The sequence below is a fragment of the Aulostomus chinensis genome, chromosome 6 (genome assembly GCF_037954235.1).
Source record: "Aulostomus chinensis isolate RoL2024-O1b breed Wild chromosome 6, RoL_Achi_v1.0, whole genome shotgun sequence".
Lineage (NCBI taxonomy): Eukaryota > Metazoa > Chordata > Actinopteri > Syngnathiformes > Aulostomidae > Aulostomus > Aulostomus chinensis.
The window spans coordinates 8,108,309-8,129,409 of NC_141325.1; the positions used below are offsets into that span (position 1 = coordinate 8,108,309).

The 21,101-nt window shown below is 42.3% G+C and overlaps 1 protein-coding gene and 2 long non-coding RNA genes across 7 annotated transcripts in view; 1 reads left to right on the forward strand and 2 right to left on the reverse strand.

The window, feature by feature from the left end:
- Nucleotides 1–20,699, forward strand: part of LOC147259961 (uncharacterized) — a 67,927-nt gene extending 47,228 nt beyond the window's left edge. For 3 of the 5 annotated variants that reach the window (XM_086206250.1, XM_086206251.1, XM_086206249.1), the window contains exons 3-4: nucleotides 4,325–4,445; nucleotides 18,077–20,699. In XM_086206250.1, the coding sequence (XP_086062376.1) occupies nucleotides 4,325–4,445; nucleotides 18,077–18,253 (298 nt within the window). In that variant the 3' untranslated portion in view covers nucleotides 18,254–20,699. Of the gene's footprint in view, nucleotides 1–4,324; nucleotides 4,446–18,072 lie in introns of all 5 variants that reach the window. The other 2 variants (XR_015116452.1, XR_015116453.1) reach the window with 2 other exon arrangements.
- Nucleotides 1,179–7,393, reverse strand: LOC147259962 (uncharacterized). The gene is made up of 3 exons (XR_015116455.1): nucleotides 7,288–7,393; nucleotides 2,254–2,279; nucleotides 1,179–1,195 (listed from the first exon to the last, which is right to left on the reverse strand). It is a non-coding gene; the product is annotated as an uncharacterized LOC147259962 (long non-coding RNA).
- LOC147259963 (uncharacterized) lies at nucleotides 12,192–18,940 on the reverse strand. Its single transcript, XR_015116454.1, has 3 exons — nucleotides 18,613–18,940; nucleotides 13,728–13,786; nucleotides 12,192–12,458 (listed from the first exon to the last, which is right to left on the reverse strand). It is a non-coding gene; the product is annotated as an uncharacterized LOC147259963 (long non-coding RNA).
- Nucleotides 20,700–21,101: the final 402 nt, after the last annotated feature.

Below are 21,101 nucleotides of genomic sequence, written 5' to 3' on the forward strand. Positions count from 1 at the left end.
ATTGATGAAAAAGTTAGAGAGGCCTTGAAGATTTATCCTCAATTTAACCAGTTTACTCTTTCAAAAACATCTATTGTTAGTATAGTAGACTTTTTTCCATTGAATGTTTTTTTTTTATTATTATTTTTTCAATTCCATTAAACTTTTCTCATAGTATACTTCAAAATATACAACAAAAATGATGGAAACCCTAAACGATGTCTGTCATTTCTTGGAGAGGTGCAACAGGAGAAAGAAAGAAGAGGAAGAAGAAAAAGCATGCTTTAAACCAGTGTTGGAGAAGATGGACCCAAATGTATTATCTTAAAACTGTTATTTAATGACCCCATCAATCCAGAACCTCTAACCCCTGTTTACTGTGACATCAGTGTAAATCGAAGTGTTCAGTTATTTACATTATCCAAGTGTATGTGAATGCGTTGAGCCGCAACACAGACAGGAACCTGAGAGAGGAGGATTTTTGGGATACTAGTGGAGGTAAAATGAGGAAAAAAACTGTAAAAATCACAACAGGAGATAGCAGAGAGGAGCAAGGAAGAGGAGATGAGTGGCGTCCCCTTGGGAAAAGTCTCATCTTCCATTTCAGACAACTCAAAATGATCCCCTCCAAGCACCCTGCTACAAAGCCACAGCTTTTCTTCCATCTCTATCCCTCTTTACCAGTCCGAGTGAGCACAATTTATCCCTGAGTCCCAAAAGAATTGTTGGAGCAGAATCTGTCTGAGATGGACATAGGCCCCAGAACTACATCACCTCTGTGCTCTATATTTAAAAAAATAAAGTTCTCCAAGTCTACAAAACCCTAAAATGATTCCAAGTGTTTCATAAGAAGCCAAAGTGAGGGAATGATACATGTGAGCTTGCGCAGCAGGTGCAGTTAAAAAATAAAGCAGGAGTTGTTTGCAACTAAAGGCTTGAAATGGCAAAGAAGTAATTGCATCTACAGGACAACAAAAACAGCAGCGCAAAGAAATACAGCAGGTGCAGCCAGCAAATCCTAACGGAGCTGTTGCCTCGGTGCAAACCAACAACACCCAGGAGCTGCCAATCAAGCGTGTTCAAGTACCACTGCATGACAGACTACTACCATGTACAGCGTTATTGTTTGTAAGTCCAGATGGGCTGAAATTCTGCGGATGTCAGTTTGTGAGCTTGTTGCGACAGTTGGATGGCCAGCTTCAGAGATCATCTGGGCCTGGTAGAGAGAAGAAAACCACGGAGCAGATGTGTTAATGCACTCAGCAAGAGACAAGTTGTATGAAAAATGTAATAGCACAGAGCAGGACACTCGCTACTCGCCTGCTTAAAGCTTAAAGAGGTAGTGCATTTGAAGAAGTATGACAAAAGAAAAAAGAAAAAGTAAACATGAAGGTTTGTCCATTCAGGGCTATTGTAGATGCTGTATGGAAGAACCACTCTATAAAGTGTCGATTCTACAATCCTGGAAAAGATTCTTGGTTTTGGGTGATTATGTGTGTAGGAAAATGTTTACATAGGATGGCTTACTAATCATTGCTCATCTGCAACTAAAAGTTAAACAAAACTAAAAGTTGGTGCCAAAAAAAAAAAAAATCTTATGCTGCATGGTTGGGAAATTGCTGCCAGAGGTACAAGTAATATTTTTTTTTTAAAAGGGAAAAGTAAAAACAATTCCCTGGAAACTTTACGCTGTTCATTTCAACCTGTTCCCATTTCAGTGTCTTCTCCAAGGAAACGTATAACATTACCTAAAATATGTGTCAGTTGCATCACAGCTTTAGTGCTGCGAGGCAGTTCAGCCCCAAGGGTTATTGCCAATGTGTTGCATTAATTACAAAAGCAAGTTCTTGGTGTCCATGTAAATGTGACTGTGTACTTTATTGTGATTTCCCATTTACAGCCTTTGTTAGCAAGAGACACCTTCATGATGAGAAGACATCTGTCTGGCACAAGGTTTATGAACGTAAATGAAAAATTGGTTGTTTTTTTTTATTACCAATATGCATGACCTTTTAGCTTTAAATATAAAAAGCTTCACTCACACAAAGAACGATAAATACAGTTTTAACTAAAGTGGGTGTTACGGGGCTGTTCGCAGTAAATACAATGACAAAAGAGTGGTGAGCGCTATCATTAGAGTCACCCTAATTATATTGGAAGAATGACTGACACACTGACGGCCAATGAGAATCCATCACTGCATTATTGTCAAGCAATGTGGTTGATATTGTGAATAAATCTCAGTGGGAGTCAGAAAAAAAAGCCAACACCTACCAATTTGCTCTGCTGGAGGCAGCAACCTGAGAACAAAATGTTTTCATGTTCAGAAAGAGCAGATGCAACATTTATAAAACCTGTAATTCACCTTTTTTAACGACTTGTATTCTTGTAATGATAAGGAAAATAGTTGGGAAGTAGCTGCTGCTGCTCCTGCTGCTGCTGCTGCTGTGTCATCCAGCTGTGCAGCACAGAGGTGAGGAGAGAGACATGCGGTTGACACAGCTGGAGCAGGCAGCAACTGCCTGGTGCTGCTGTTTATGGACATTATTATTCATCAGAGTGGGGGGTCATATCATGATTATTACAGTTATCGGAATGTTGTTTGTGATTCTTTAGTGATTTTTGTCATTCAGTGCAAGCAGAAAAACTACAAATAACCAAAGCTTGAATACCATTCTTCACCTCAGTATTACTCTGATGTACAACAGCTGACTAAGAATACTGACTGGAACTATCAGGCCTTTGTACCAGGGTTGCTGGTTCGATCGTCCCTGATGATGGTGTCAAAGTGTCCTAGATCAAGATACTGGACCCCTAATTGCTCCTGATGAGTGGTTTGGTATCATGTGCTGCAGCGAGTGGAAAAAGTAGAAAAGCACTCTATTTTCCGAGTCCATTTCATTTAGAAAAATGATTAGCTTTCATTAGAAACCACTTTTTATTATTCAATTCTTTATTGATCCCTGCAGGAAAATAATAACTTTGCCTACAATTTCTCAAACACAGTGAACTGCCATTATCTAACTGACTGTATCACATGATCCATTACATTTCTCTGTCCCCTTCTCTCGTTTCATTTACTCTCACTTTCTCTCTCAGGTAGCCACACTCAGAAAGTGTCTGTGTTATAATGGATAGAGTCAAATAAAAGTTACGGCTGTGGCTTAAAACACTCTATGATTTATGGAGCTTCAACACTCACCGCAACCTTAGCGGCAAAAGATCTCGTTCTCCGATTCTTTTTCAGTCGTTTCATACACGTTTTACTGAAATACCCTGTAAAGGGTGTGAGAGCTAATTACCTCGGTTCGCCAGTTATTTTAAAGACACAGCATCATTACAGTGTGCGTACACTGCTCTTTATTTGAAGAGGCTCTGTTTATGTACATTGCAACTAATTTATATTTTAATTTCATATCTTAGAAATACCAACACATTTGTATTGGTGTAGATTACACACACACACACACACACACACACCAAAGCTGCCTTTTGTACACATTTGTTCAGGTTTTCTAGTTAAGTGAGGTTTGTTGTTTTTTATGTGGTTGTGAATAATGCATAACTAATGTGTTTTCAACATAAAACCAGACATGCTAAACATCAAAGGAAGCCATCACAGTCTCCCAAGATGCCATTTTTCAAAATATAAAATGCTGTTTATATTTTACATATAATGAATAGTCATACATCAGGCTTATTTCTCTTTAGAGATAAGAGCCTCCATATGAAATGAAAAATTAAACGTGTAAAGCTTCTTCTTCGCATGACACAGTGAAACAAGCTTAGGTTAAAAGCTTGTGTCATAGATATTTTGGCAGAGCCTCTGTCTGATCTTGTCACATGGGAATGAAAACATATTTTTCAAGAAGACAAACAATATATTTCTTTTCCTCTTCCACGTGGAGGCCAAAGAGCAGGGTCAATCATACAGTAGACTCCCTGAGGCAGGTATGGATTCAGGGTGCTTCAGCCCGCTAGATGCTGCTCCTCTGGCTGAAGGTCAGACTCCCTATATACCGCAGGGCCCCTCCGCTCTCCTCCAGATGAATCATGCAGCGCAGATTCATATTTACATGCCACTGAACATGTCATGCTTAACAGTATATGAATAAGTAGTTGTACTCTATTCCATGTTTTCAAAAGGAAACATATTAAGGCAACCCAGATTCCGAAGCAACAACCTATTCGATGAATTCACAGTTCTTCCTAATTCAGCGTGAATCAGCAGAGCAGCCATGCAGCCTTCCTGACTTCCAAAGCAGCAACTGATTTTCCACCTTGTTAAAAGGGTTCTCAGATGCACAGTGTTTCTCTGATAACCAACACTCTCCTCTCCCTTCAGGCAGAATGAGAAAGAGAGAGAGGAGGAAAAGGAGAGAGAAAGCGAGAGAGAACAGGAGAGGGAGAGAGAACGAGAGAGAGAGAGAGGCAGGCAAACATCCAAATGTGTTCCTCCGTCAAAGGTAATGAAAGAAGCCCCATATTCTTTGATCACGCAGCAAGGGCATCAAGCCTGCGTTAGATTTCTGACATGTCTCAGATGCTCAAAGCCTTATCTGTTTGCACACAAATAGACAAACACACACACACACGCACACGCACACACGGATTCTGTCATAGGCGCACCAACACAAATGTGCATGTAAATAAATCCAGCATATAATTACACACATTGAGCAGCACAGACAATTTCAGAGCTGTCAAAAAGTGGAAACAACATCCCAGATTGTGGAGATAAGTAGGAGAGGAAAGGTTGATTTCTATCACTTTTCCAAATGATGTTGACACCAACAAAAAAGGTACCCGTCTCTCTTCTTGCTTTTATCCCCCTACACCACCTTCATCCATTTTTCTTTCCAAAAAGAGTATTTCATACCTCTTCTTGGGTGCTCGTTTTTTCCCCCTCATGTTTAGTAAACTCTCCCTCTTAAAACTGATGTTTTGTAAGAATAAAAGAAACCAATTTTGATACATAATATATTAAAGTTTTCCTTTTGTAGTGTTTTGGTTTTCCTAAGTGTTAAAAAGGCTTTCTAAACTGCCGGCAAGTCTTCTCTGTTGATTCTTCTTTTTAGATCAATATGTTATTATTTTTACCCCCACCTCTTCTCTACCAGCAGGATGCCTTCCAAACACACCCAGCAACAACCAACCACGCGTTTGGGCTCACAGAACTATCGCTCATCTGAATAAAAATTAGACGGCAGCGGATGCTGGTAGATGCAGGAAACACGTCTATTTTCAGGTTACCTTGATAGATATACGTGTTCCCAAAATCTAAATCTGAAATCAAACCCGATGCTGAGGTGCACCACAGCAGCAGTGAATTAAATATTAACTCTACGAGGTGTCTTGGAGGGCCCGAGGGTGCATCACCTTCTTAGATGATACGATATTTATGACTAGCTGCTTATTTACACATCCAGCAGTTATGGAGCAGCATCAGCTCATTTCTTTAGCTCTGGTTTTGGTCTTTATCAACTCCTGAAGAAAATGTGTGGTTCTTTAGTTACTGTACTAAATGTGTCTCAATTTTTAGTTTTGGACTGTAGTGAGACTTCCCTTTCTTGGTTGTCTTGGTTTGAAATAACTGTCCTCTTGTGTCTTGGTTTGATTTACTTCCTGTCTTTTAAAAAAAAAAAAAAATTGCCTGAATCTTGTCTGTTAATCAGTCATTTGCCATGCTCAGCGCTGATCCTCGTGTTCTCCCAACCCTTGTTGTTTTTTATTGATCCAGTTTGTACTTTTTATCTGATGTAAACTGAAAATTGACACAGAACTGGTGTCTTGAAAGTTTAGTTTAGCTTTTTGCTAACTGTGACTGTGTTAATTAGGGCTGTAACAATACACTAATCTTGCAATACGATACGATATTCAGCTCAAGATATAATGCGATACACTTACATTCTTTTATGAAAGATTTTAAAAGTCGTCATTGCCGTTGTCGTCCTCCACTTTATCTGGTGGGTCCGGTTTGTGGGCGTAGCAACCTCAGCAAGGAAGCCCAGACTGTCCTCTCCCCAGCCACTTCCACTAGCTCTTCCGGGGGAATCCCGAGTTGTTCCCAGGCCAGCCAAGAGATATAATCCCTCCAGCATGTCCTGGGTCAGCCCCGAGGCCTCCTCCCAGTTGGGCATGCCTGGAACACCTCCCGAGGGAAAAGTTCAGGAGACATCCTCACCAGATGCCCGAACCACCTCAACTGACACCTCTCGACATGGAGGAGTAGCGGCTCTACTCTGAGTCCTTCCCAAATGACTGAGCTTCTCACCCTCTCTAAGGGAGAGCCCAGCCACCCTGCGGAGGAAACTCATTTCAGCCGCAGCTCATGACCATAGGTGAGGGTTGGAACGTAGATTGACAGGTAAATTGAGAGCCTCGCCTTTGGGCTAAGCTCCCTCTTCACCACAACGGACTGGTTGAGCGCCCGCAACACTGCGGATGCCGTCCCAATCCGCCTGTCAATCTCCCACTCTATCCTACCCTCACTTGTGAACAAGAACCGAGATACTTTAACTCCTCCACCAGAGGCAGGACCCCCCCCCCCCCCCCCCCCCCCCGATCTGGAGTGGGCAAACCACTCTTTTCCGGCTGAGGACCATGGCCTCAGACTTCGAGGTGCTGATTCTCATCCCAGCTGCTTTACATTCAGCTGCGAAATATTCCAGCAAGAGTTGAAGTTCATAGCCTGATGGAGCTAAGAGGACCACGTCATCCGCAAAAAGCAGAGACAAAATGAGTAAGTAGAGTGGCCGTCTAGCAACCGAAGGGTTGCTGGTTCGATCCCCGATCCCGGTGACCATGTCGAAGTGTCCTTGAGCAAGATACTGAACCCATAATTGCTTCTGATGAGTAGGTTGGCGCCTTGCATGGTAGCCTCCACCATCAGTGTGTGAGTGTGTGTGTGAACGGGTGAATGAGACGACACTGTAAAGCGCTTTGAGTGCCGCTAAGGTAGAAAAGCGCTATATAAATTGAGTCCATTTACCATGAGTCCATTTAGCTACATGGAACAACTTAGATGGAGAACGTAAGGAAGAACAAGTGGCCCACATTAAATGGACAAGTAGATGAAGAATAATAAGTACACGAATAGTAGCGTTTATTGAAATTGTTATAAATTATCTATGAATGGACATCTATAAATATAAACGTATATTAGCGGTTATTTAAACGTCTATGTTGAGGTAAGACATGTTAGGCCACAGTGTGAACAACTGATGTTGCTCACATTGATCCTTAGTGTGCTCAGGGAGCTTGTGCGTATGCCCACACACATGAAAAATTAGAGGGAGCAATGCTCACCGCCATTCTCCTGCTCTGCGTCCGAATTGCCAAGTAGGTCGGATTGTAGGTCGCAGAGTAGGTCGTAGGCTGTCCGAAACCACAACTGGCGCGAGTAGCGACCTACTTCGCAACCTCAATTCCAGCCTAAACACGCCCACATTGTAGGTCGGTTCAGGTGCATCCTACAGAGCTACCTATTGCCCACAGTGCACCACGGACTTCTTCTTCGTCCCCTAAAAACTTGTGGACACGCAAGCCAAGTTTGCGCCACCAACAGTCTCCCATTCTTATGCAACATGAACATTAATAGTCTTTGTTGATGACTAAAGGCGTGTTCACACCAAACGCGACGCGGTGTGAACACACCTTTACAGGTGCATTAATGTGCTTAATAATTGAGAATGAGTGAAAGGTGCGTTCAAAGTGGAGTGCAGTATGACAGCCAGGCCAGCAGGTGGGGGCTTTCATTGGTGCTGTCTACCTATTTGTGGTATCTGTGCTCTGCCAGCAGAGGTCATGCTTCATAGCCAATCTTCTAGGGTGTCTGTATGGTGCCGCCATTTTTTGGCCGTAGTAGTAGGCTGTAGCGGTAGGTCGTAGCAGTAGGACGTAGGTTGCCACTTGGCAATGCGGACACAGCACTGAATATCTCAGCTCTAACCGGATGAGAAAGGCTCTACAGCGACACTTGCTGCTGGCAGACCTAATTGCTCGTGCGGGACACAGGGGATTTGAATGAGGCTTAATGTATCGATACTCTCTGGGGAAACAAAATATTGATTTAGATCAGAGAATCGATAAAATTGCTCAGCCATAGTGTTAAGTAAATAGTCTAAAACTGCTGCTGATTCTCTGGGGGTCATAGATGAAGACCGAGTGTCAAACTCACCTTTGTGGTTAACCTTCGCTTAACTACTACCACTACAATGACGAGTTGTCCACCTCGAGTACTTTCCGCCACATCAATGATGTATTTCATCTCTCTGAGTTGTTCAGTGGGGTCTGAATTCATCCCTGAATTCTTCGGAAGGTGGTTTGGCAGATTGGATCACACTCCTCCTCAGTCCCTGAATGCTATACTTTCTGATCACAGACACACACACACACACACACACACACACACACACACACACACACACACACACACACACACACACACAAAACCACACATTCTAACACCAGCTGTAAACTTTCTAACACCAGCTGTAAACTTTGAACTGCTACACGGACATGAACCAGATGCTCCTGCAGAACTTGCAACTGCACTTGTTGTTGCAAATGCGCAGTTAAAATCCACATTGTCTCTTTTTTCTCTCCTCTGAAATCACAAAATAAAGAGGTAGGAGGACGTTGAAAAATGGAACGCTGTAATTCAACAGCACATTACCAACATCATACTGTCTCGGGGGGAGAGAACGAGAGAGAGAGAGAGAGATGCCAAAAAGTATTTACAAGGAAGAAGGATTTTGGAGTTACAGAGAGAGAGAGATGGATGAAACACAGTGAGTTACTAAGGCAGAAGATAACCAGGAGGGTAAACCTATAATGGCTGATGCTCAATTTTTAGTGGCAGGCTACAGATCAGTGGACTGGTGGTAAGAGGTTTGGGATTTGATCCCCTGTTGTCATTTAAGAGTCTTAAAAAACTGTGCGGTGTTAAAGAAGAGCTAAGCCTCAATTAGACAATGGCCTCGTGTCCAGAGAGCTGCAGTGGCAGCTAAGCTGCCTCACACCACAGGAAGAGGAAATAAGAGCCAGTTTCATGATGCAACATGACTTTATTAAAGTGGATGTATTTCTGGAAAACCTAAACGGGGGTTTATGGGAATGATGTCCTTTAAACGGCCAAGAAATCAGAATGAAGGATAGGAGATGGGGTCAGACATGGGAACACGGACGGGAGGCCATCGAGGCAAAGGTGAGAGAAAAGGTTGATTCTTTCCGTAGACGAAAAAAAAAGGCAGGATAAAGTACAGAGAGGAGAGACCTGGAGGGGAGGGATGGGGAAAAAAGACGACAGGGTGAATGGTGGACAGAAAATAGTGTGTGTGTGTGTGTGTGTGCGTGTGTGTGTGCGTGCGTGCTAGAAAGATGGAGAAAGAGGAAGGAGAAAACACAGCTGTAGCCTTGCTCCAGGCTCCACATTTCTGTCAGAAATGGCATCTTTATCTGCTAAATGCACTTTTGATGCCTCACCACATATGTTGCTGTAAATTACTTTTAAGACACATATTAAAGGGACCAAGATTGGGGCCAAAGTGCTATGAGTCTATTTTTAATGGAGGACAGGGAGGCGTCGATTTCTGGCACCAGTTAGGAGACGGAGCCATAGTTTATTCTGTAAACCACTGTTTGATAAAAAAAAGGGGGGAAAAAAAGAAGCATTTTCTCCTGACTAGCAGTATATCTTAATTACAGTGGTTAAATAGAGGACGTATTGGTCCATCCTCTCAAAGACTCACTGACTTTTTCATGGGAAGTTCACTGAATGTCCTCACATTGTAGAAATTGATCTTACAAAAATCGTGCAGCGTGTCTGTTGCAAATGTAAAATAAAAGACAATTTTTAGTGGTACCCTCCAAGAGCACTGAAGGTCATTTCTACAGTCATGCAGCTTGATCTGAGCTACACATTGATTCCTGTGTTGGAGTAAAGTAAGGGAGAGTTTACAGACTTTCCTCAGTTTGGGGGGAATGTAGGTTCAACATGAGCCTTTAAGGTTCTTAACGCATAAAAAGGGACGATTGTGAGGTCGTGGTGAAGTAGAACCCATGCAGAGACACCGAGGGGGCAGGATGCAAAGAACTTAGAGATTTTTGTTATCAAAAATAAATGGAACTGGGTAGGGGTTCAACTCAGGCGAAACAAGGGACAGAGTGGACCCACAAGGTAGTTCCCTTAAAAAAGTCATGAAAAAGACAAAGACAGGAAGTATAAAGGTCGTGAAGACACAAGAGGGAAGTGTTTTCAAAATAAAACAGGAGTGTACAGCACAAGAAGTCAAACAAGCAATAAGCAAGCAATAAAACACACCAAAAAATGCACCAAAAGACTACAATCGCATCCAAAATTAGTTAGGAAAATGGCTAAATGTGGAAGTGAGGGTACAATATTACCTCAGTTTGTCAAGACTCTGAAAAATAAGCACAAATGTTATTTCCAAAAATAACTCCTAACAGCTGACTGAGACTTCACCTGCAGCTGCTCATGGGCACTTTGGTAGTAGTCCATTTTACGGACATTTACCAGATACAAACAAAAGCATAAAAACAACCACATTTTATTATACACTTGTCTTGATAAAGACCAGTCATTGTGACAGTTAATGAAAGTTATTAAGCAAGAAGAACTGGGTAGTCATTCAGATCGTAACAAATTCAACAGGCATAATAAAGGGAACTTTCCATTCCAGATCTTTGCTCTTGACATCCATCCTCTGCTCCATTTTCTGTTTTTCAGAAGAGGCGGAGGGGCATTTAGGTAAATTAAGTACATCACCAAAAGTTCTTTGTGCTTGCCTTCTCCTTCATCACTTCCTGTAGGAGAAAGCATGCATCCAGACAGTGGGATTCAGAAACATACGTGAGAGATAAGATGGCCCAAAACTTTTCTTTTGTAGATACATTTTTTCTTATTCAAAATGTACAGTATAGACCTTAACAATAAAAGCCATCACAATAGCTGGAGGCCAGTGCTTTCATACAGAAGAATGTGTTCTTCCTTCCTTGTTGGGTCTAGAAATACAGTTGCATGGGGAGCTCACCATAATACCTTTTAATTGTGAATTTTTTAATCCCCCCTGAGACACACTTAGAGTGTTATTTAGCTAACCATTTAATTGTTTTGCTCTCATTTCTTTGGTTAAGATATGAAATGCCTGGTTGAGAGTGTGTGTGTGTGTGTGTGTGTGTGTGTGTGTGTGGTTGAGCGAATGGAACATGTTTAGCCCCTAAAGCGAGCACAGAGATGATTGTGTTGCGGTGTTGGTGTGTACGATTGTAATTGCAACGAGCAGCTTGTCTCCTCCCGCAGACTGAACGCTGCTGCTATCTGTGGACACACACCAACAGAATACAGAGCTGCTTCAAAATGCAGCAGTAAAAACAGGAATCAACAGTGACAATAAGTGCATTTACCTTTAACGCTCCGCTAACTTTTATTATGGATGTGGAGCAACTTTGAAACATTTCCTTTTCTTTTTTTCCTTTTTAATTGAAGCGAAATCTTTATTGTATAATCATAGAGAGACAAAATTTAAGAGCAAGCTATCCAACCAATGCCACGGAGTCATGACTGGCTCACTTTAATAAGACTTGTGGAAACGCAGGAGAAATGCAGTTAAGACTGACTTGTTCAGCTGCGTTGTGTGCGTTTCAACTGTTAAAATTAATTAAATAAACTCCCTGCTAAAGTAGATGTTACAATAAATATGAGTAAAGCTGATCATTTGAAGTACAAAGACAGACAGCTCGGTTTAAAGGAGAGAAAATGCAGTATTTTACTTCACAAATTGGATGTAACGGCTCCTTCCTGGTGTTTCAAACTGTCCCAGTATTTCCCACACCTATATTATATGCCTTACAGGTGTGCAGAGCAACTTCTTTGCCAGGTGGTTGGTCCTCTTACGTAACTGTTGCACAATCCTTTCATCACATTAACTTGCACTTTGCAGACCTGCCCATCAGAATTACTGAACACCTCTGTGACGCGTGCCATGGGCCACTCATTTTTCCAGCTGCTTGTACGTTGCCATGCAGAACAAACTCCTCTTGGTGGATGTCATATTGAGTTTTCTTTCACCGGAGAAAGAGGGTAGTTGCATTTTCCAAAATAGTACGCTTGTGAGATTTCTCTCCTCTGGCGTAGTTTTCAGGGACATCAGTCGCCCCCCCCCCCCCCCCCCCCAAAAAAAGTAGCAAGGATTCCAAAGGTGTTTCTGTGTAATCTTGGCAGAGCACAAATGAGAGGTGATGCTGAATTTTAGACGAAACAAGTTGGCCCATTCATATAAACATCATTGTCTGACTTGACCTTAGTCAGCTCGGCATGGAAACATATCCCACGTTCCTTCAAGTGCGCATACAAATATCACTGTGTTCAATGTGTCAGTAACGTGCTCAGGTGGGCAGACAAGAGAAGAGATCGCACTGAGTGTTGGCGTTCCTTCCTCTGGCATTGTTCGTCCAGACTGAGAAGACAAAACACATGAAGGCGAGTGTGAGAGGCGGCGTTGTTATTCATATAAAGATGTGTTGGGACTGCTGCCCAAAATATACAGTGAAACACTTGCTATTGTTAAAGTGACATAACATCAAGGTAGTGATACCATCAGCCACTGAGTGGGTGCGCGCATGTGTGCGCGTATGTACGACACAGAAACATACGTGAACGCAACCTCTTCCTGACATGATGGCAGCTGTGTCGTGCTCCAATTTTACGACTGCACCACAAAAGCAATTCCAAAGTAAATCGATTTAAATATCAATTTATTTTTATGATAGGCACAAGTTTTCTGATTCAACAACATCATTACAGTGGTGATAAGTGGTGATAACTCTTGTTAAAACAAAAGTGTTTGGGGTAATGGTTGACATTTGAGTCCTGCTGACAACACTGTGATTCACATTACCAACTTCAACCTGATTGTTTATTTGTTTTTGTTTTTTTGTTCCTTAAACTTCGCAGCAGAGACCGGTGATCAAGTTCGAGCCCTGCTTACGCTGTGATTCACAATTTCGATCAAACTAGCAAACATTAACCGCCGCGTTCATGCTGTTGAACCAGCAACTGTGTGTGTGTCTGCCATAATTGGCTTTCCATTGACATTGTTTCCACACTGCAGACGTATAATTTTAACAGGACGTGGTCGTTTCCATGGTCATTCATGTATGTCTATGAGATTGGTCAACAAACAGGCAACTCTGACTAATCTGTTCGCATCAAGCATGACTAGCTAGAGCCAGTTGTGCAGAAAATTATAGCTCTTATCCCTCATCACAGGAGCAGTTAAGCTCTGAAAGTCACTGTTTGTTGACAATAAAAAAAGAACTAAATGACTCTGCAGGGGAAGTGTCCATATTTGGTCAGTTAATATCTCTCAATTGGGAATCCCCAGCACGTGGTGTTGCTCCCTATTCCTGGACTTCTCTTGCCAGTGGCATGTTTTAACACCAGTCAGGTCAGGACTGGTCCTCCATGAAAAGGTCTCTCTGAAGACCACATGCTGTCTGGTGGGCTGCCATAGGCAAGGCTCCCTCCTGGCTGCAAACTTTGGTGCTTCAGCTCCTCTCTGCACAAGAGGGAGGAACTGAAGCGCTGCACTTCATTACAATCACTGCAATACAGCTTGATTTGTACTTGTCTTTTCACCCCTTTTGGCTAGTGCCTCACATGTTGAGCCAGCCCACTCGATTTTTGGTCTGACTTGTGTGATGTACCTCTTGTCTGCTTCACTTACACAGTATCCCTCATCCTCTTAGACTGGATGAAACAGACTAAGTGGTCTTCTCTTAGCATCTAGATCACACATGTAGGAAAGAGAAAACATGTTAATAAATAAGTCTCCAATGCTGCAACCTGAATGAATCAAGTCAAGTCAATTTAAAAAATAATCAACAACTTCCTCTGATGAAAAGGAAAAAGAGGAAAGGCAGTCTCTCTAGCTTTGTTTGAATTAGAGGTTTTTTTTTCTTAAACTTTGCCGTTTCCATCTACCTTTTGCGATGAGATACTTCAACATGTGCATAAAAACAGGGTGATGAAAACCCACCCTGTGACATTTCTGGCATTCAGAAAGTTGTGAGTGATGCAAAAATCACCATTTAACATGCTGACATAGGTTCTGTGTTCTAAGGGGACTGATACGATCTGCAAGACTTGCAGACGATGCTGTCCTTCAAGCAGCACAGTGACATTTATCCATCGCTTTTCTTCAGCTGTATAAAGTGGCACGAGTGTCAGCCCTGAAGTGGTAAATAAACAAAAAGATCTCATGACTGCAGTGCACCAAATCCAGCTTCTGAAATTCAGAAAAGATTTCCCACAAAGAGCAGTGGAACTCAGTAGACATATCCTGTGGCTATTAAAACTAGTAACCTTCTTTTGACTTCTTGTTCAAAACATACTGAGCAGATTTATGCCAGGATGTGGCTGCTCTCACACGAAGCTCTCAGACTTGTCAGGCAGATTTCACATATTGCTGTGATAACTGACATAGTCGTGATGACCCACAATGCTCATAAACTGCAGCTCCACCCAATTTGCCAACATGCAGCTCCCTCGGTCGATACCAAGCACCATTCAGAGTGAAAGTTCCCCAAAATGGTTGGACCTTGGCATGGCAGCAACATTGCTGTTGTTGTTTGTAAAGATGGTAAAAGTTTAAATTTTTAAATAATTGAAAAGCAGTGGAAAATGTGTGAAACCATCCTCAGCCTCCAGGTTTATGACCGCCAGATTAATGATGTTCAAACAGCAGCTGAAAGAACTGTGAGGGATTTTACAAAGAGCTCAGGGGGTGACAGCTGAGTGGGGTTGACATGAACCTTAACCTTACACCTCTTTAAAATGTCAGCACACACACACCCAGATACACACCCTAGCACATGCAGACTTACTGAGCCTGTTGGCTCTTAGGAACACATGTATGTGTCTACACACGCACGCACACCCACACAAACACACACCTAAGTCAATGCTCTCTGTCCCGCTCTCTCACTTTGTATCTGTCTCTCTCTCACACACACGCACACATACACACACAAAAACACACCCCCACCCTGTCTTTGAAGGCCGTGGCAGCAGCCGCTAATGTGTTGCAGGGTCTCAATAAGTAGCTGCAAACTGTTTTCTTTCATCTTCACGGGAATAGATGAGGAGATAGAAGGATGTGGATGGAAAATATTGGGCAAACAGACTCCTATCACATGAGCAACTCTTATCTTCAAAAAGCCAGGTTTTTCAGGAACTCCCTTGTTTTCAGATGATCAGCAGCGGTTTATTTATGTCTGGGTTTGGGTTCCCCCCCCCCTCCTGTGGGTTTTGAAATGTTTAAATGAAGGTAAGAGTGTTACGAAGCGTCAGATATTCTGAGCAATTTAAACTTCGAAAATCCAATAAATCAGAAGAACAGCATCAACAATGTTAATGTCTCGAGGCAAGGAGAAAGCTACATTTTAATGTTTCTCTGTTTTGTGGATCACACAAACCAAGAGTTTTGGAAAGATTTCAAAATAAGTCTCTGATTTATTTTGAAAAATAAGCATGAGCCTTGATGCCAACATCAGTGTATTTGAAGGAAAATGGGCGACAGCAGACAGAAACAGGTATATCTGACCGAAGGAAAGCACAACTTCAAGATGATTATTTATAGATTAAAAACATGTTTATCCATTGGGGGAAATCTTATCAGTCCAAACAGACCACTGAAACAGACTGTCAGAAGCTGAAGTGAAGTTCTCTCCGGAGAAATCAGCGAGCCCCCCCCCCCCGCCCCCCCGTTAAAAGACTAGACTTTACCTTACTTTCTTCATTTAGTTTATACCATTAAATTAGCCTCAAATACAGATGATGTCACAAATATTACCAAACAAATACATGAAAGCAAAACAAGTTCACGTGAAAATGTAAGACGTTGTATATGTACGCAGAAGGTTTCCCTCTTGTGTATTTTCATGGTAAATATGTACAAATCCATCATGAGCTCTTTATATGTGGTGAGAAAACCCCTCCACCTGACGGCTGTGGCCTATCAGCATGCTGTTTAAACAGCACAGGTGTGTCTAGGACCCCCCCCCAAAAAAAGATAAAACACTCAAATATGCAGTTTTATCTCACACCAGCTCAGGAATGTGCAAGTGGTGTGCTGACTGCTGGAACGTCCTCCAGAGTCTTCGTTCTACCACCGTAAGCAAGACTTTGGCAGAACATCCAACCGCAGGCCCTGTGTTACCGCGCCTTTCTAAGACCACCACATTCAGCCTTTAAAGTTGGTCCAGGACCAGCTTGTCAGACAGCTGATGCAACAACTGGTTTGCACAATCAAAGTCTGCCGTTCATCCACCACCATCCCGTTATTTGACAGCGTGATGATGCATGTTGAAGCTGCAAACATCCCAGTTGTTGCACGGCTCGCATCCTCCCCAGATCGGCCTTTGAGGGAGTGGATGAAGATCCCACAGGCCACAATTAACCTGGGTGGTACGAAGGACGCAGGCCACATTATGGACCACCTTCCCTACTTTTAGTGTCCTTCTATTGTGATCAGTCCAAGATACACCTGCCAGGTGGATAGATGACCTCTGCACAAGTCATCACTTAACATGGATTTGAACAAAAACTTCTCAGAAAATCATGAGAAGTCTTGGAGTTTTTGCTTGAACTGAAGTGTTTCATTTATATTTTACACTCTGTGAATAAAGGGTCTCACCCTTTAATCACCCTTATTCTCTTTTGCATCTCGAGTTAGTCAAATTTAATCACAACAACATAAATCCCCTTCTTTCCCTTGCTGTGAAGAGGCTGCAACTGGAGCCAACTACACCTAATTGTTTAATTATACCAATATTGGTCACTGCAGGATTCACAGTGGTAATTAAGTGTAATTTCAGGTACCATGAAGTAATAATGAGCTAATCAAGTAACACGTGAGCTGATTGCTAGAACATTAACACCTTGGTAGAGGAAAGGGAATCAACGACGCATCCGTCAGGGCCTCCAGTACTCACGTTTTTATATGTTTTTAACTTAATCGGACAATTACTTTATTTGTTTTGTTTTGAAAATGGCAAGTGATACGTGTCCCTGAAACCATTTAAAAACTATTCTTTTAATCTGTGGTGTTGTAATAATGAGCAGAAAAATAGGAATCGCTCTGCTCAAAGTCTTCTAGACACACACACACAACCAACCATTTTCCCAGGGGAAATTTGGCAGGAGTGAGGTGATGACAAGTCTACATCTAACAACACCATCAAACTGTTACAGGTAATAGAATGTCTCAACTTCTTCAAAAACAACCCGTGGATTTCAGCAAAGTGTGCTGCAGTAACACAGATAAAAGCTGAGCAACTTCCATGCTGCATGAAGACCTGCGATGTCGTCTTTTTCGAGCACAACAAACATTTTGCTCACAAAAGGCAGCATGGAGGGAAACAGTGGATTTGGTGGAAAACATCTTTTCTTACAGATTTTTTTTTTTGCAGAAAATAGAATGCAGGTGGTTGTTGTTTTTTTTTTAACCCCCTTTAAAAACAGAACAATGTTAAGAAAAAAATTTAAATGTTCCCCATAAAAGCCTGACAACATCGTACACAGATTTTTTTTTCGAGCTGTAGCGTTCTCCTCCTCCACATCACTCCAGCCATACGTCTGCTAAAGAGCTTCTCCTGACTCTGCCAGGCTTTATCAAAAAGGTAGCTAATTTGAGATGCATCACAATACCTGCACAAGATGCTCCAACTCACAGCCTCTTAGGCAGGCACCTCAGGCTAAACGTTCCCCACAAGGGGTTTGCCTCACAGATCTTTGGTGCTACATGGAGGTATCTGAGAGCTCCTGTGTCCCTCTTACACCAAAGTAATGTGAGGAAACAGGGTGCCTGCTGTCTGTTGCCACTGATTTCTGGCAGACACGTGACTCTACAGGACCATTCTGCACCAGTGTGCTGCTTAAGCTTCACTACTGCTTCCCTCATGGCTGCTAATCTCAGAGTTAGCAAAAGACTTTGACATGTTGGAAGTTATGACAACCACCCTGGCTCTCATGCGTCACTGCTGGGTTTTTTTGTTTGTTTTTTTTCCAAGATAGTGGAGCACACAATCAGGTGGCAGCACCTGGCTTGACGCGGACCAGGACCAGGACCAGGACCAGGATCTCATCCTGAGATTATCCCATTTTGCAGGAGCTGTGTGGCTCATCAGCACAGAGCAGGTGGCAGAGAGGGAGAAGAGACACACCAAGCTGCTGAGATCCCCACTGACGTGAGGCAGCACTCAACACCCAACGCTGTCACTACCTCACCGGGACTCTTGGGTCTCTCTCAGGATCTTGTCCCTCGGCTCATGAGATTCTATTCAGCTTCTGCAAATGACAGCTGCCGGTTAACACTGCCACACCCCCTCTGATACATTCTAAAACTTGATTGCAGTCTGAATTGGGCCTTAAAGGTAACCTCAAGGGGAAGCTGTTAGCAAGGGAGAAGGAAAATTCACAATTCAGTTTGACATTTATAGCATGATGTGGTTAGGTTTAAGAATAAAAACACTTGGTCAGGCTTAGGAGAAAAATCACAGTTTGACTTCAAATGAGTGCTGTTTTTTTTTTTTTTTAATGCCAACACTCACCTTGCTTCACAAAATCTAGAGCCAGTACCCACTACTGCTGCTGTGCTTAAATATCCAGTCCAATCAGCAGCAACTCACGAAACAGCTGGAAACAGATTCTTCTCCTCTTACAGATATCATGTGACTTCCATATGGCCAATAACTGCAGCTACAGGAACTCTATCTCATATATGATAACAGGTGATTTCACCACTTACATTCATGAACTGTGTGCTAGTGCACCTCCTGCAGGCAAGTTGGGAAAAAGGATAGCGGTTGAAACAACGCTATTTATAGCCTTCTCACACCTGATCCTCATCAGGGAGATCAGGCCAACTCACCTGGCCCTCATCAGGTGTAATCACCTCACTGATGTGACACACGTCAGTCACTTTGAGTGACACATTGCGCCTTTCGATCTGAGAAACCAAAGATGACAAGAATCTCTCATGTTGGATCTGATAATACAAATTCTTTTCACAAGACTATAAATGGTAGAAGAAAAAAAAATTGATATGTGCATTTTTATCCCCCCTTATTAGTGATAAATGAGCAAGGAAAACCGGTTTCTGATCCCTGCACCCAGACACCCCGGGACCAAATCTCCCCCCAGAGACTGGCTCGGAGCTACATTCAACCACAATTTGTTCTCCAAACAGAAATTTGCAGAGAAATAAAACCATGCAAATTTCATCCTGATGCTGCAATGGATATCTAGAATTGAATCAGTCTTTACTGGAAACACGATAGATCAAGTGACTTGAGGGCTTTTTCTTGATTAGTTTTGTGTTGAAGACTACTGTAGAGATTTGGACCTTGGCTTTTCTTGAAGATTCCCTTGTAGATTGCAAACTGTTTGGTAAAATTCCCATTGTAATCGTTACAGATGATGTATTCAATTAGGCAATATCAGATAAGGCCATATCACATCACATTTTCTGGCACTTGTTGAAGAGCCCTCTGTTGCTGACAGATCCGATGCAGAATAAATCTGTTGTCGACTTTTCCCTGCTCGCTTACCCCCCCTCACAAAGCTTCGATCAGGGAAGATAAGGCAATTACTTTGCCTTTTTGACACTTAAGAGGTTCCACGTGGAGTTTTGTTTGACACATGGGGGACGCTTATGCATGTGCCAGTTCAAACACGTGATGAAACACACAGTTTTGCAAGTGCACATGATTCAACTGACACACAGGTGTCAGAAATTCAGCAGTGAAAAGAAAAAGCTGGAAGAGAAATTATAAACTGTTAAAAAAAAAACCCCACAAAATTGTGTTTGAAAATATTATATGTTGATGAAAAGGCGCATCAGTGGGGGATACAGATGTGTTTTCCTGAGTAATGCCAAGAATTTTCAATTATAATTTACAGATGCCACAGGGAAAAAAAATCATTTTAGAGCTAGCAGTTGGTGAATGAAAGAATGGAAGCCACGCACTCATCTACTTGGTAGGTGAGGTCGTCTTCTGTGAGAAAAATCCAGCGAACACTTTGACTCAAACAGAAGATTGATCTATATGCAGATCTCCCTCTGTTCATGCACACAACACACTTCTCATGTAATTTCATGACTACCGTAGAAGCATTGTGCGAGCTGCCGTGTAAAAGATTAGATGTTCAGTGTAGCCGGAGGAGAGAGAGAGAGAGAAAGAGAGACACACACACACACACACACACACACACACACACACACACGAGCGTCTCCAGCTCATGAATGAAGACATGAGGTCGGAGTAGAGCGCCTTGTGTTTCTGAAACCTCATGTCTTCCATCATGAGCTAAAGAAATAATTATAGAAATTTTCATTATTGTTGCAGTCAACGACAATCCACTCCAGTAGAAGATTCACAGTTTTGATCTTGATGTGTACATTTGGGTTTTTTTCCCACTTTTTCCCGATGTTTATGACATGTTTTCCTGTTGTTGCCTAACTTCTCCTTTATGTTATCTTACCTTTTGCTTTACGGTATTTCACTAAAGATAAAAGTGAATGTTTTGCCTGATTTCCGTCTCAAAGCTGCTGCACACAAACTGCTTTTGATCATCAGCCCCCTGCCACTAACACATGGATGACATGCAACATTTACGCAGCACCCCTTTATGTATACGGCGCTTACACAGTTGCTCAGAATTCTGTTTCGCGTATAATTTATAGGGCGATGATGTATTACATTTTAATGATTCCCTTTTCAGGACCGAACATCTCAATCAGCACAGTCGAAAGAAACTGCTAAGAGCAAGACAAAAGAGCTAATCACACCGCAGAGGGAAGAGATGTGACGTACAAAGAAACAGGGACAGGAGAGCCAACAGGAGTGCAGAGAGATTTTTCTGAAGTAGAGATAGAGGAGGAAACAATCACACTCCATTAGAAAGGGAGAAGAACTGTGACAGAGGTAGAAAAAGGCTAATCAGAGCTCATGGCGAAAAGAACAGGAACGTGAAAGACCCAGGCAGTGCAAAATAAACCTGATAAGTAAGAAATGTGAGGCAGTGACAGCGAGACGCC